Raw genomic sequence first — 15,335 nt, forward strand, 5'->3', positions numbered from 1 at the left:
TTCCACGATAAACAAGGAGCAATTTGTATCATTTTGGCGTCCCAAAGAGAACCCACGAAGAAACCATTACACCAGAAAGTAGGCGATGTTTGTCAAAGCTTGCTCCAAAGCCCACGTGCATTTTCAATCAGGTAGGACGACAGACAATATTTTCAGGTAAACAGGCCCCCCCCCCCCCTATCACGTCGAAAAGACGGAAACCGGTAAGCTCGTGCTGTCCTTCACTACTTAACCATTCCGGGTGATGAAATATTCATGCTCAACATCAAACGGAGGCCGGCTCGATGATGTTTGTTTGGGTGCTGCTGCCTGTAAAAGTGAACAATTCAAAGTCAATCGGAATCGGACGATCGAACCAGTTAAAGGGCGGAAACGATAGCTTTTTCTTCGAATATGGATGGCACACCGGCACAATTAAGTGGAAACCCGTTGGGCTGGATTCGCATTTTTCAGTAGTCAAATTTATTTTCTTTTCAGTAGCCTTTTTAATGTTTGTTTTTTTTTTATTTACCTTTCTCCAACTAGCTCAGTCTTATAACAACTCAGTTTAACATATTCGTAATATTATCAATAGTATTACACATTTCTTACGCGTTTTTGTCTTGTTCAATTAGTTTCCACCTTTTTTTTATCAAATGTTTTATCTTTTGCTAACCTTTATCTCTTTTCCATGATTGCTTTTAATTTTCACATGTTTTGTTTTCGTACAAAAAAATGTTCCGCTAAACAGGCTTATATAATGGGGGTTGTTTATACTGCTGGAGACAACTAAAGAATGATTTTTTACACTTCAATGGAACTCTCTTTTGCGCTATCCATTGTTTAGTTTACTCTTATTAGATTATCGCTTTTTGTTTACATTGTTTTAACATTCCTTTTACTCATTTCTTGTTTCATTCAATTATCAAATTTATGCCTCTTTTTTCCACGATGTACATGTTGTGAGTTAGCTTGTTCTGTTTTCTCCTTTTGAATGAATTTTCGTGTTTTTTTCGTAATTGTTATTTGTAAAAATATAAATTATCTCTATCTACTGTACAAAGGTATTAATTTTGCAGAAAGGTTTGCTAAAAAGTTGTTAGTGTAGGGCCAAACAGGAAGCACAGAGGAACGCTTAGCAGATAAAGCACAAAATAAACAGTTGGAAGTAAACAAAAGGTCCCTAAGAGTAAAGACACAAGAGTGTAGAGTAGGTTAGAAGGTAAAGATAAATTAAGAAGTAAAAATCGGATCATATAATGCAATTCAAAACACAATTAGCTGCCAACATATCAACAGTTGCAATCAATAAAAGACTTTTCTAAAGACCTTCCTTACCCATCCTACAGTACAATTGCGTGTTAATAAAAACAAAATATCTTAATCTAATATGGCGCATTTGAACGATTTTTTTGCAGCGAAGAAGAATAAAAACTAAAACAAGTCATCTGAACCTTACGTACGGGGTTTGTTAACATTAGTCTAGTACGAGTGTTGCCATGGGAGTTTCCGTATAATGTACAATTGCAGTTTGCTGTTATGTCTTACTAGCCTTGCCGTGCCTGCATGAGTAACATGCAGCGACGTCAACTCGGGAAAATCTCAAACAAAACAGGAAAATGAAAGTAAAATCTTTTTTTTTTTCACACATTCTGTACATAAACACACATTCAGCACCGGTTTCGATCGATTGTTTTGAGAGTTTGATTGAATTGCTTCATTGACAGCCAGCCACGAGAGGAGCGGCGTCGCGCGACGCGCCTGCCCTATCGCACCATACACCCTGCAGCGCTATGCCCTGCACCTCATCATAACATCAGCAGCAGCAGTATGAAATGCGAGTAGAGGACGTAGATGAAGAAGTTCGGTGAGTAGTTGTTAAGGCTGCGCTGCCCGGGAGGCACTGGCAGGGTGTTGCTGTTGTTGGCAGCACCGTCCGCCCCGGCGTGCTGGTGATGCGGATGGTGGGCGTACTTGTGCGGATGCTGCATCGTCATCGCTGGTGCTGCCGCCGTTTGCTGCTGCTGCTGATGATGCGGATGATGATGAGTCGGGTGGTGAGTGTGATGGTGGTGGTGGTGTGGCTGGTGCGTCTGATAAGCTGCCGGGTGTTGCCCCTGGGCCAGAAAGTGGTACTGGCTCGGTGGCTGCTGATGGAAGGGATTGGTAATGATCGACTGGGTGGTAGCGTTCGAGGCGGTCGAGCTGCCCAGGGCACGCTGATGCTGGAGGTAGTCTATGTTCTCGTAATGGTCCGAGTCGGGATCCACGTCGGGCGCCACGGCAAGCTGGTGGGCCGTCTGGTCCGGATACTTCAGGTCGTACCGTACCGGCAGATCACAGGCCGGCCGCAGCTCGCGATAATCGTTCGAGAGCACCTGCTGCGCCAGATATCGCTCCAGCTCGAGCTTATCCACCTTCTGCGGCACGATGCGCTCGTGCACGTTCTTGCGCTCCTGGAGAATCTTTTTGCGCTCGCGAGTTTTGCGCCGATAGACGATTGCTGCGCCAGCACCGAGCGCTAGCAGTAGCAGGCTGAGCAGCACGCTCAGCACGGTCACGAGATGGGCCGGGCAGTTGATGTCGCCTTCGGACATGTTGCGCAGTATGCGACGCGTTACCAGCCCGTCCTCGTTCAGATCGCACCCAATCTCGTCCTTGTCGATCAGCAGCACGGTCGTGATGTTGGTGTGATCGGCCAGCGCTTTGCCGAGGAAAGCCACACCGTCCGGATCGTCCCCGTCGTCGTCGTCGAGCGTGCCGGTGACGAGCCGCCACAGCCAGCGGATGGTGCAGTTGCACACGAGCGGATTGCCCGCCAGCTTCAGGCGCTGCAGCCGATCGAGCGGAAACTGCACGGCATCCAGTGTGAGCAGTGCGTTCCGTCGCATGGAAATGTCGATGAGGTGCGGGTTGCCGTGGAAAAGCCGTACCGGGAGGGTCGAAAAGGAAGGATTGTCGTCGAGTGTCAGCACCTGCAGGTGTGTGTTGTCGATGAAGGCTCTGTAGGAAGGGATTGAGGGGAGAGAATAGGTAAAGGTAGAAGAAAGTTAATAATTGGAAAATGGAGAGATGGAAATGCATCAAACGAGTGAGCATGAGATGATTTTGAGTTGGAGGATCTTGGTGCCGGTGTCGTAGTACAGTCGTCATCTCGTACGACATAACGGCAAGCCCATCAATGGTTCAAGTCCCGAATAGATGGTGCTCCCATACGTGGGACTGTGACTATCTTGCTATGATAATCAATAAGCCACTGAGAGTCAAGCACATTAGTAGTACAAGCAGGCCTTGATCGACAACGGTTGTTGTGCCAAAGCAGAAGAAAAAGATTTAGAGTTAATGAGTGTAAATGGCAAATCAGATCGAGTCAATTAAGTCGACTAAGAGTGAGTTACCGGACAGTGTGAAGAAGTTATCCATTTATCGAGATTTTATTCTCAAACAAATATTTGAAAAAAGCTACCCGATCTAAAGAGCTGAACGATTAATCGGAAATTAACTTGCGCAAGAGCTGTTGAGCTCACAAACGATTTGATTCATCGCTGAATGAATGATTCAGCTATTATTTTTGCTCACAATTGAATGACTTAGCAGCGAGAAACTTAGTATTCAATCAAAAAAGCTAAATGATTCATTAGGACCAAAAGACCACAAAAAATATCAAAAGAGTTCTTTGATTCACGAATTACAAGATAGTGAGCTTCTATTCGACAATGTGAGTTAAAACAAGATTATACGCCCAAAAAAGTTTTTAATTAAGAATGATTGAATTCGTTGTGAGTGAGTTCTCAGTCGGCATAGAGAGCTGATTCAATGATTTAAATTCAATTCATGGGATAATCGCACTATTGAATGATGATTTAATTCACTATGAGTGAGTTGTTGGTCACCAGAAGGAGTTTAATAGCAAATTAATTAAAAAAAACTCCATCAACTCAGTTCATTTACTATTAAGATGTAACTCTTTCAATCATTACGACTCAGCTAGCTCATCACTATAAACTGTAAAAGTTGAAAAGTTTGTATTTTAAAGTTTCTTTTACATGCCTGAATAAGTTGAACACCTTTGCTTCTTGGTAAATTAGAGGCTTTATTTATTTACTTGCATAATTTATTGAAGTACCTTATCAAATTCTCCACAAGACCTCAGCTAATGAGGTATATGATTCAGTTATCCACCTCTTCAAAAAACACGCCTCTACAACAGGGACTTTTGCGCGCCAACAACAGCAACACTCATCCATGTTCATTGTTACAACTCATTTCATTTTGATTTTATTTCACCCGGTACAAGCTCCAACCGCAACGACCCCGGCCCGGAAAGATTGTCGCTGTCACCTACACAGCCCACTGGTGCCCCATGAAGTGCTGCGAGTTACAATGCAAATGCACAACGTCTTACAGCAACGATGTTTACGACGCACATGGTAAATCGAGCGAATGGTTGGTCTTTTGGCCAGGATGGGAGCATTTGTGGCTGGTACACATAAGATAGCATTGTTAATGGTGCTGCAATTTGTACGCTTCGTGTACAGGAAAACACATGATCGCGCCTGTTTGTTATACTCCAACCAAACGTATGAATATTTTTGTGTAAAAACGAGTAAAATGATGGCAAGCGTTTTTGAAATTTAAATGAGAAAAAACAGGGAACAATGAGCTGGATGTTTCCCTTTTCTGAGTCACCGGTGGATGAGCGTCGTGCACCTCATTCGACATCAAATTTAAAGACACGGATTATCTTTTACTGAATATGGTAGCCTGTAAGCTTGTTGGTACGAAGTTCATTCGACGCTGACATGAAATCACGCATTTAACCTTCACATGTCTTGTTTCAGTTGATTGTTCTTTAACCATCAGCTCGAAAAGCGATCTTTATGCTCCTGCGGGGCTCATCACGCCAGCAGTACCTTCAACTTTTATCATTTATTTCCCTGGTTTCGCTCAAGCAAAAGTGCATCTCAGACCGCACAATATATTGAACCTGTCAGAAATAGTTTTCTCTCTTCTATCGCGCCGTACGGGTAAGGATATGTGTTGCTCCCTGCCCGGGGAACTGTCAGCGGCTCTCGGCGGATCGTGCCAAACTCCATTTTTACGCCAACAAGACGGAAGCGACCCACGGCTGCCTCGCGCTGGCATTTGGCAGCTGCAGACACGCAGAGCTAACAATACAAATACTTCTTCCCTTTGGCCCTTTTGTGTGTTTTCCACCGACAACGAACGTAAAAATAGCTAAATTTCGATGCCTGCGATTTCCCACCATGGTGCCGTGGTATTAGCGGCAATTCGCTATTGTTCTGTTCTGCCGTGTCGTGCTGATGATGAACTATCGCACGCGTGTTTCGTCGCCTTTGTGCACTGCTATTTTTGCCCACCAGAACCAGAAGACCGTACCGTTTGGGGAGGGGGGTTTACACCAAATTACACGAGGCGCAACTTTCACTGCCGTTCGCTTCGCTTTCTTTCCTTCGTTGCCATGGGTGCCATGAGTTTTGCTGGCGTAGACATCGGATGCTTTGCGTATCCTGCCGTCCCGTTGCATGAGTCGGGTGTGCGTGCAGGAATAGCGTCACCCGTGTGTGGCTGGGGGTTGATTTTAATTTTGAAAATAGTTTGTCCAAATACGAGCAGCGAGCAGGTGAACTCGTTTGGCAGTAGATGAGCAACTAGCTTGGGAATTTATTGCACCAAGACATTCAGTATCCAGTGGTGAATGTTTCCTTCATTTGATGAACTTTAACTAAAATCTTCTTACTGTGCACGTGATTATAGAACAATCAAATTATATGAGTGAACATCAATAAAGCTCTAAATTTTTAGCATTTTTCTATGTCTGCTTAAAATTTAATTTCTAAAAGACACGGTGGCATTTTAACTTCCAAACAAACGCCGAAATGAATCATTCGCGAAACCATGAAACCATCAAAGTGAAACCTCCGTTGGGAACATTTCTATTGCCCATCACCGTTGCTATAGCTACAGGATACGTGCTTTGTGTTGTGGATGGTTATAAAAATTTAAAACCTCATCTGCACTGCAAGCAGTGAGCTCAGACGTGAGCGACGGTGCGCTTAAATTCACATTCCGAGTGCGCACGCTAATGAAAGTACCATCACACTTCACAGCGGAGATATCTTTGCGCCCTTTCTCTTTGCCATGCCTGGCACATTCTCGCGCATCGAAAAAAGGGGCTATAATCCTGAATCGATCGTTACGAACATTTGATGACAGCTTGGGTACTACGGCGGGGTGCTCGCTTTTATTACATCCTTTCCCACCAGCAGAGCGAACCGATCGTTTCACCTCCTCCACAACCACCAATCAACTCGAGATAACATCGATAGCAACACCGTACAGTACCGTACAGTAAGTCAATAGATTCCGGCCATTTTCATAACTAACGGCTCCGCCGGCAAGGCGAAGCGGGTTGCAGTTGCACTTTGGGCCGGTACTTACCTCGTATCGATGTGCTCCAATCGATCCAGCCGGTCCAGATGCAGCTCACGCAGCTGGAACAGATTTTGGAAGGCAATCGGCGGCAGCTCCACGAACGAGTTGCCGCTCAGCGTCAGCGTGGTCAGGTTGTACAGCTTCGCCAGCTGCACCGTCGGGATGGTCTGTATGTTGTGGATGAGAGAAACAGAACAACAAGTGTAAAAAGCGATGGTCGAGGGCACGATGAAAGTGAAAATTGCTACCCCTTTGGGAGGGATAGTAGAAGGTCTGGGGGGAGTTTGCACTGGAAATAAGTCATAAGCATTATCGGAAGCCAAAAGCAATCGATGATGGGATGCAATGGGGTGAAAATAATTCACCGGAGGAACAGTTCAATAGTTCGTTGTAGTGTATAACCTCATTGCAGGCTATAATGATCGATGTTTGGGACTCAAAAGTATTGAAATGTAATGGTGTAACAGTTGAATTTGTAACATCAGTAGTATAACATAAAACAATGTTGCTTTTGTACATTGAACAGTCTCTCGTGACGGAAGTCCAATTGCTTACTGATAACCTTTATGTGTTATTATAGTAATAGTGCCAAAAAATTTTTGCTTCAACCCACATATTTTTGTTTCTAAAGCACACATTTTTGACAGTGCTTATCAATTTTTGACTGTAAGTTAAGCGTCTTTTGTACACAATTGTAAATAATATCTGAATCTTAATTAAAAGTGATTGAATTTAAGTTAAGCAGTTAATAATTTTATTGATAAAATTAAAAAAAAAAACAATTGTTATTGCCAATTTTTTTAAGTTTTAATGGATTGAATAGAGTTGGAATGTGATTTCAGGAGTAATGAATTGATTTCAAATTTATTTAAGTTAATTATTTTATACACAAAAAATTTTCAAATTATATGGTTTTTGTATTTTTTGTGGTGTCAAATTACAAATGTTTTTAATCTGTTTAATAATGAAATAAATTCATCACGATTTCTACAAAAGTTTAAAATTGTTGACTTACAGACAAAAATAGGTACGTTAGACGCAACAATTTATATCAAAAATTGATGTCCTAGATATAAAATTTGGCAGCAATGACTCTTATTGTTTTACATAAATTTTTCAATTGATCAATTATCAATTTTACAAAAAATTGTAATTGCATTTAAAAAAAAAAAACATTTAACTGGCATCACGTTTTAATTTGACTGAACCGTTAATTAAAAAGCGTTACAGATATATTATGTGTTGCTTAGAGGCTCAAACTAGGTTTGTCAAATGTATTTCACATTAAATTACATTAAATTTGACCTACATTTTCCCCTTTTATTATGACAGGCTGGCCTTGACCAACAACGGTTGTTGTACCGAAGAAGATGCTTACTTAAACTTAAGTTGCCTAATAAAGTCAAAGGAAAAGACAAACTAAAACAATACTGTAGCTTTAGACAACCAAAACTGTACAATAACAAAAAGTTCCTCTTTTTCGAAGCATTTAAATCCACACGCATAAGCGCCACGGTGCCGGATCGAATCCAAATTAAACTTTACCACACACCCTACTGGTGGCGTGGTGCATTAATCCTTTCCATTGACTTAATTTACGACCACCCTCTGTCTCCAACCCACCACTCCTCCAGGGCTACACCCATTTAAAAATGTCCATCAAAAGCCTTGCCCTGGAGCTGATCGGTACTGGTTTGACTATTTTGAAACCAAATACGTTCGCCGCCTTTCATCGAGCGCGCGGCCAATGACGTGATGAACCATATGCACCCTGGGCGAAACGTCAACTGTCCAACAAATGGTATCGCTTTCTTCACGCGTTTCACCATTCCAAAGCAGGCTCCCCTTTAAAGGGCAGAGAAACCTTTCGAAACGGTATCTCACGGCGCACACATTTAATTGCAGCTTGGAGATGGTTTATTAAACTACGCTAATTTGAATTTCAAATCAAAGCTGAGGAGCACGATCGAGCGAAAGAAGAAGGCGCCTTTTGAGGACGGTTAAGCGGCTTACCGTTAGATTGTTGTCGGCCAGGTCGAGTAGCTGGAGCGCGCTCAAACCGCTGAAACCGCTCCAGTCCAGCTCCATCAGCACGTTGCCGGCCAGCCGGAGCGTGTGCAGCTGGTGCAGCGTGCCGAAGCTGTCGTTCGCGACGAACTCGATCAGATTGCCGGACAGATCGAGATGGCGCAACGACCGCAGGTACTCCAGATTGCCGCCGTACGGTACCTCCAGCAGCTGATTGTTGGCCAGCAGTAGCGTGTCGAGCGAAACCAGCGGCCTCAGCACACCCTCCTCGAAGCTTACCAGACGGTTGCTGGGCAGCTCGAGCCGGCGCAGCGACACCAGCGACTGAAACGCGGTCGGATGGACCTGCTCCAGCTGGTTGTCGCCGAGCCGGAGCAGCTCGAGCCGGCGCAACCCCCGGAAGCTGTCCTTCAGCAGCGCCGGCAGCACATTGTGGGTGAGGTTGAGGGCGAGCAGCTTTTCCTGCGATTCGAAGTTTTTCGAGCCGAGCGTATCGAGCCGATTGTGCGAGAGGTCGAGCGACTCGAGCTGATAGTAGAAGGCGAGCGTGAAGTGTACGTTGGTGATCTGGTTGGCGGTCAGGTTGAGGTACCGCACGTCCGGGTTGAGCTGGATCGGTACCACCTCGAGCGACGCGTTAATGCAGGACGTGCGCAGATTGCGATCACTCTCGCAGGTACACAGCGACGGACAGAAGCTGCTCGCGGTGGGCAGGAGGGTGAGTGACAGGAGCAGCACTAGCGTGACGTGGTGGATTGTCCGCTCAAGGTGGTGGGAATTAGCCACAAAGCCACTTAAGTCCGCCATCATCTCTTGAGGGTGGTTGCGTTTTCTTGTAACGCCCCAAATCTAGCTCTTTCTCTGCCTCCAGAGAGATGATGAGTTGGACGATCGTACGGCTGGTTTTGTTGTAGTGTGAGTTAGTTTTCCTTCTTCACGGTGGTTTTTAGGTTGCAGTCATACTTCGAAGGTGTCGGCACTCACGCTCGTTTGATGCACATCTGGGGAGAAAGATTAGAAGAAAGTGAAAGGAGGCAATGGAGTTAATGCGCTTATCGTCCGATAGGAAGGAGTCAAATTAAGAGATAACGAGGGTAAATTATAGACCTTTAAAATGAGGTTACAGCGTATTATTAACTAAGCTATAAGTGTATTATGGTTTAAGATCTTAAGAAGATTAACTTTATGGAAACATTTCTATGTAAAGTACAATGTAAAAACGATGAGGACTTCATAGACAAATTGGAAACATAATATAAGATAAGATTTATTCTGCAAAAAAAAATTGTTGAATAAATATTTAAGACACTAAATCCACCAAATTCAAAATATTGATATTTCTGGGGATAGCAGATTTATGTCGACATCAAAGCTACACTGAATGCCTTTGGCAAAAAACAGTATTCTAAGGACTTTCTCAAACGTCTGCGCCAGGGGAACGGGCTCTCTAGCGCGTCTCTTATTCAACGTAGCGCTAGAGAGGGCCATCCGCGACTCGAGGGTGGAGACTACGGGAACCATATACTATAAGTCAACCCAGATCCGCTGATGATATAGACATCATTGGTCTGCGGCTCTCCTATGTAGCAGAAGCCTGCCAAGGGATCGAGCAGGCGGCAGAGAGCCTCGGATTGCAGATAAACGAGGCAAAGACCAAACTGATGATGGCAACATCAGCGGGCCTACCAATAAATAATCAGAATCTACGTAGGCGTGACGTGCAGATAGGTGGACGCACTTTTGAAGTCGTCCCAGAATTCACCTATCTGGGGTCAAATGTCAGCAACGACAATAGCATGGAAGCTGAGTTGCGCGCAAGGATGCTGGCTGCCAACTGGTCATTCTACAGCCTGAAAAAGCAGTTCACCTCAAAGAACCTGTCGCGACGGACGAAGTTGGGACTATATAGTACCTATATAGTTCCCGTGCTCACATACGCCTCTGAGACATGGACACTGTCCAAATCTGACGAAACCCTCTTAGCCGCGTTCGAAAGGAAGATGCTCAGAAGGATACTTGGCCCCGTATGGTTGGAAGGACAATGGAGGAGCCGCTATAATGACGAGCTATACGAGATGTACGGCGACCTCACTGTCGTGCAGCGTATCAAGCTAGCCAGGCTCCGGTGGGCTGGCCATGTTGTACGCATGGATACGGACGATCCAGCTCGTACAGTCTTTTTAGGCCGTCCACTGAGAACAGAGGAGGCGTGATAGGACCAAATTGAAGGCGCGAGTTCGGAGACTCCTGAGGCAGGTCAAGACCGGAAAGCGGTTGTAGCGCCAGATAAGACTTAGAAGAAATCCACCAAATTCAAAATATTGATATTTCTGGGGATAGTAGACTTATATCCATATATAAGCTACACGGAACGCCTTTAGCAAATTACAGCGTTTTCCACGCGTTTTTGACTGTATTCTAAGGACTTCCACCTCTGGGTGGTCCCCCTTTAATTCGAAAAAGTTGGAAGAATAAAAGCAAGCAAATATAGGTAATTGTTTTTACAAATCAAGCACTCAATCCGCACGAGCATTAACTCAAAACACGACCAGTTATTTAGATGACATTAAGATAAACATTTCGCTGGAAGTGATTTACACTCAACCATGCTCAAAGCTTTGCACAAAACTTCACCAGAATCAAACTCCATACCAAGAAGCTCCGTATCGCCGGCGGCTTTCATAAATCACACAACTTGCTGTGCCCATAATCATCATCCACCGTAACCACAAATTAGGCATCCCATCTTGAGTGCGATCTAAGTTTCAAAGTGTGTGAAAGCGCGCACGCGAATCGAACCAGTCGGGATGGAGGTGACAAAAAGTTCTCCGATTCCGTGCCGGAGAGAAGACCTAGAAGGACACCAGCAGGCAGCAGAGGAAGGTAGGATTGAAACGTGTAATCTGTCAAAAACTTGTCACTCTTGACACATTTGGCTGCCACAAGGCGTTGGTTTTGTAGCACGCGAAGTAACGCGCGTTCGGCGGGGGGAAAACGCGCACAAATCCTTTCGACCGGCTGGTACCCGGATGCCGTGCGAAACAAAGTGAAGGAGTTACGGTGCCACGTGCCGCATGGTGATTGTTTGGAGCGCTTTGTCGTTGACTTGTTATTGTTCTAAAGGTTTGTGTGCAGATTATTATGACTGCTTGGAGTGGCGCGACAAAAGGGTTATTTGACAGCGAAGAGCGAAATCCAAAACTGCTAAATTTTGTGTGATTGCTGCTGGAAGGCCTTATTTAATTATTAATACTTTTGAAAGAATTTCTGCCTGCCCTACATCTTAATCATAAAGTTACGCTTCCGAAATTCAGGCAACTTTTTGCCTTCCAATTTTGCATTTCCAAGTTCTCTCTCCCTCTCTGACAAACACTGATTAATGCAAAGCACTTTGCCTGCCCCGAACCTGCTTGGTCGCTGCTGAGTGCTTTGAAATCATTAAAGCAATCACTAAAAGCAACAATGCTTTAAAGCGTTACTCCTTTTTTCGCGGCGAACGAATAAAATAAATAAATCACAAAACTCCAAAAACTCAACCACGCAATGCTCGGCAGCAGTAGCAGCAGCAGCAGCACGAAAACAAAAACCACGGGAACCATGCAAAGCGGGCGCAAAACATTCCACCTCGGGAAAGGGGAGAGTAAAAGAGTGGTAAAAAACCCCCGTTCGAATTCCGTAGTAAAAGCGGTTGTAGAATTTGTTGGCCTTCCTCCCGTTCTGTGTGTTTTCCACTCCCTCTTCGATCGCCTGCGGCCTGCGATCGTCCGTCTGCAGTGCATTGCCGTTCCGCCATCGCACGCAGCGGCCAATTTTCACCAACTGTCGCTGCCGCGGGCAGTGGAGTGGATGAGGGAACCCCGCTCCCCGCTATTTTATTGTTTCTTCAGCTGTTCCGACTTCAAAACCTTCGTATTTAATTTTGAACCAGACAAGGAGCCACTGCGAATCCGAAAAGGGCCACCAGGGTACAACACGCCCCGGCAGCAGGCAATTTTACACACTTTATCGCGTATGCTGCTGGATGCTTTTCGTTGTTTCGCCGGAGTGGAATTGTTATTTTTAGTGCTACGCCTTTCGGTCTGTGCCGAGACAGAAATTAGTTCCCGTGCGCTCCACGGCCCAGTCTGACTCCCGTCTGACACCTGTCTGACCTCTGACGCTGTCGGATCTGCGGCACAGCGGTCTCGGCAAAACAATTTACGCGCATCTCTACGCTAGATTCGCTAAATGAGCTGAAAAGCCATTTCAGGGGAGGGCCGGATTGTGGAGACGCACTTTCTTACGAGTTCTATTGTCATCGTACGATTGTTCCTCCTTGCTGGGTCTCGTGGTGGGGTAGTTTATATTTGGAACCTCGGTTCGGCAGACGACGGCTGGATAAATCCCAACGGCAGACGAATGATGTAGCCGCAACAGGTTCGGGGCCTGAAGCCTGAGGTCGTTTGTCAAGCATGTGTGTGTGTGGTGCACCGGGGGGGATGGACAGAAGGATTAATGCGAAAGGGCTGGCACAATAAGCGGGAGACAGATGCGAAAGGAGGTTATAATTTTCTTTTTAATGGTCGATGAGCATAATAAGCAGCAGAAATAGATTCTTTTGTGCACTAATGGGGTTTATAAATAGAGATTATTTACTGTCCCAAATGATTTCGTTTCTAGTTTACAAGACATTGTTTTAAATGCGGTTTTAATTACACAACTCGCTGTTGGATAGTTCGTCAACCAATGCATGTTCGTGTTTGTCGAGGCTACTACATTCCAAGGTTCTAACGTGCAATTTGAAAAACGAATTTCAATGCCACCTTGGATTAGTCTACTCAAATCTGAAGATTTTAGTTTAACTCTGGGATGCATCTTTTCAAATATTTTTACATTAAAGCTTGGTATTTTTTACTTAAATTGTTCAATAATTTTGTCTTTTAAAATTATTGTCATAAATGTTTTATTGATTTGATTAAATTTGTACCGTTTCTCTTAGAGCTTGAAAAATACGACAAAAAATATTCTACAAGTTATTTAAAATAGGTGATTTTCCACCCTTGGCAATCGCTATTTCAAACTCCCTGCTAGTAACAGTTCAACTCCACCATCGAACAGGCTTTAATATTCATCGCCCTCGGTATCATAAATAAGTACGTGAGCTGCATTTCCTGCTGCAGTCTCCTTGCAAGTGGTTATTTCTGTGTGTTGTAAGGGAAAGGGAATGAACAACACAAGAACAGTAACGATGAAGCAAAAGTGTTTGCCAGTCTTCCTCTCCGGTACCCGATATGAAATACTCGAGGAAGAAAATCGTTCCCTCGGAATGCCGGGAAGCCGTCTCTTTTCGGTACGGAGTGTTTTTCCGTTATCCTAAAGCTGTTTGCAAGTGGAAGCAAGTGAGCAAAGAAAACACAAACACACGGTGTTACTGCTTACGTTTTGGGTGGTTTCCGTGTTCGTTTGCAGTTTTTGTTAGACCGCTCACGTAGCTCATAATTTTAAAACGCGAGCTCAACTTGTCGAAAATGGCAATAGCATTATTGACACGACTCGGTTGTTGGTTTTGTGGATAGAGCCCTTAAAGTTATTGTTTAAATAAAATTCTCTTTAAAAAGGAAAATTTTGAGTACAGTTTTAGTTAAGTAAATCTCTTCCCAGAAGAGAATATATCTCTATTTGTATCAAAAAAGTCCTAAATCGATTTCCAAGAACTGTCATATTTCATGGTCACTCGAGAAGACACAACCACACCCAGCATGTTCTTCCAGTTGAGTGCATCGTGGAGTGAAAACAAAACACTTCAAGGTCTCGTCACCATTCGCCATGAAAATGGATGATCCATGGTCCGAAAATGCGGTGCAGTTTGCTCGGTAGCTCGAATTTCCCGCAGTCTTTCTTTCATTCTTTCTCAAACAAAAGGAAAAACGGTTGCCATCTCCAACCACTGTACAGTCATGCTGGACACAGGCAAGGGCAGCCAGAAAGTGCCACTTCATGATGTCGTGTCCTGCCGTGACAATGTTGACAGAATTCACACACATACACACCACTAAACGCAGTCCGACGACAGAGCGAATGAGTCGTCGGGATGGTCTGCCGAATGTCTCCAAAGTGGGATGCCTCAAATGTCTCAATTTGGCAACCGGATATGGCGCGTATGCCTCGGTCGGCACACGGATTGTGGTTTGAGGATAAACTTATACCTCGCCATTTTTCCGTGTCCTCTTCCTAGGTGATAAATTAGCCCCAGGAACAGCCCCTGGTAGCTGACAGGATAAAAGCGGTCACGGGTGTGTCAATCAAAATCGAGCTCTAAACGGGGCCAGCCAGTTTCCATTCTTACGAATCTGCTTTTCTGCTCATCATCATCATCATCATCACGAACAACATCGTGTGCGTCGTGTGACATTGTAAAGGTTTCCTTACCGGCTGTGCTGAGCCGCGCAACGAAAAAGAAAGGCAAACTGCGAGGGAAGATTTATAGCGCAGGAAGACATTACCGGGAAGAGATGGTTTTATGTTTGCCTTTTGCGCGCCCGCTCGCGCGTCCGGTGCGCTCCGAACTTCCTGTCTGCTGCTGCTCTGTCGCTGGGGGTGCACGTTTACAGGTGCCTTGGGATCGTCCGGGGTGCCTGAGAGGGTGCAAGCGCGACGCAATTGTTCGTAAAATTCTAACGTACTCAAATAAACTTAGTTTGTAATGATGTTTGATTTTGCTCCGCTTTGCCAACCACCCAATACACACTGCATCCCTTGTCTTGCCTTGTCTTGCCTTCGAGGCATCGTATGGCGGTGGGATGGATTTACAATGGAGAAACTTTACTGCGAAGGGAAGTCATACATTGCTTTATGAGTTGTAATGGTGAAAACGCAATGTTTTGTGCCCTGCT

At 44.7% G+C, this 15,335-nt stretch overlaps 1 protein-coding gene across 1 annotated transcript in view; it reads right to left on the reverse strand.

Moving 5' to 3' along the window:
- Positions 1 to 439: 439 nt before the first annotated feature.
- The window catches only part of LOC120957777 (nyctalopin-like), an 87,687-nt gene continuing 72,791 nt past the window's right edge, over positions 440 to 15,335 (reverse strand). Inside the window, exons 5-7 of the mRNA XM_040380131.2 lie at positions 8,449 to 9,464; positions 6,442 to 6,602; positions 440 to 2,982 (exon numbers count right to left, since the gene is read on the reverse strand). Of these exons, the coding sequence (XP_040236065.2) occupies positions 1,788 to 2,982; positions 6,442 to 6,602; positions 8,449 to 9,273 (2,181 nt within the window). The 5' untranslated portion in view covers positions 9,274 to 9,464 and the 3' untranslated portion in view covers positions 440 to 1,787. The remainder of the gene's footprint in view (positions 2,983 to 6,441; positions 6,603 to 8,448; positions 9,465 to 15,335) is intronic.

This window comes from Anopheles coluzzii, chromosome 3 (assembly GCF_943734685.1).
Source record: "Anopheles coluzzii chromosome 3, AcolN3, whole genome shotgun sequence".
NCBI classification, from domain to species: Eukaryota; Metazoa; Arthropoda; class Insecta; order Diptera; family Culicidae; genus Anopheles; species Anopheles coluzzii.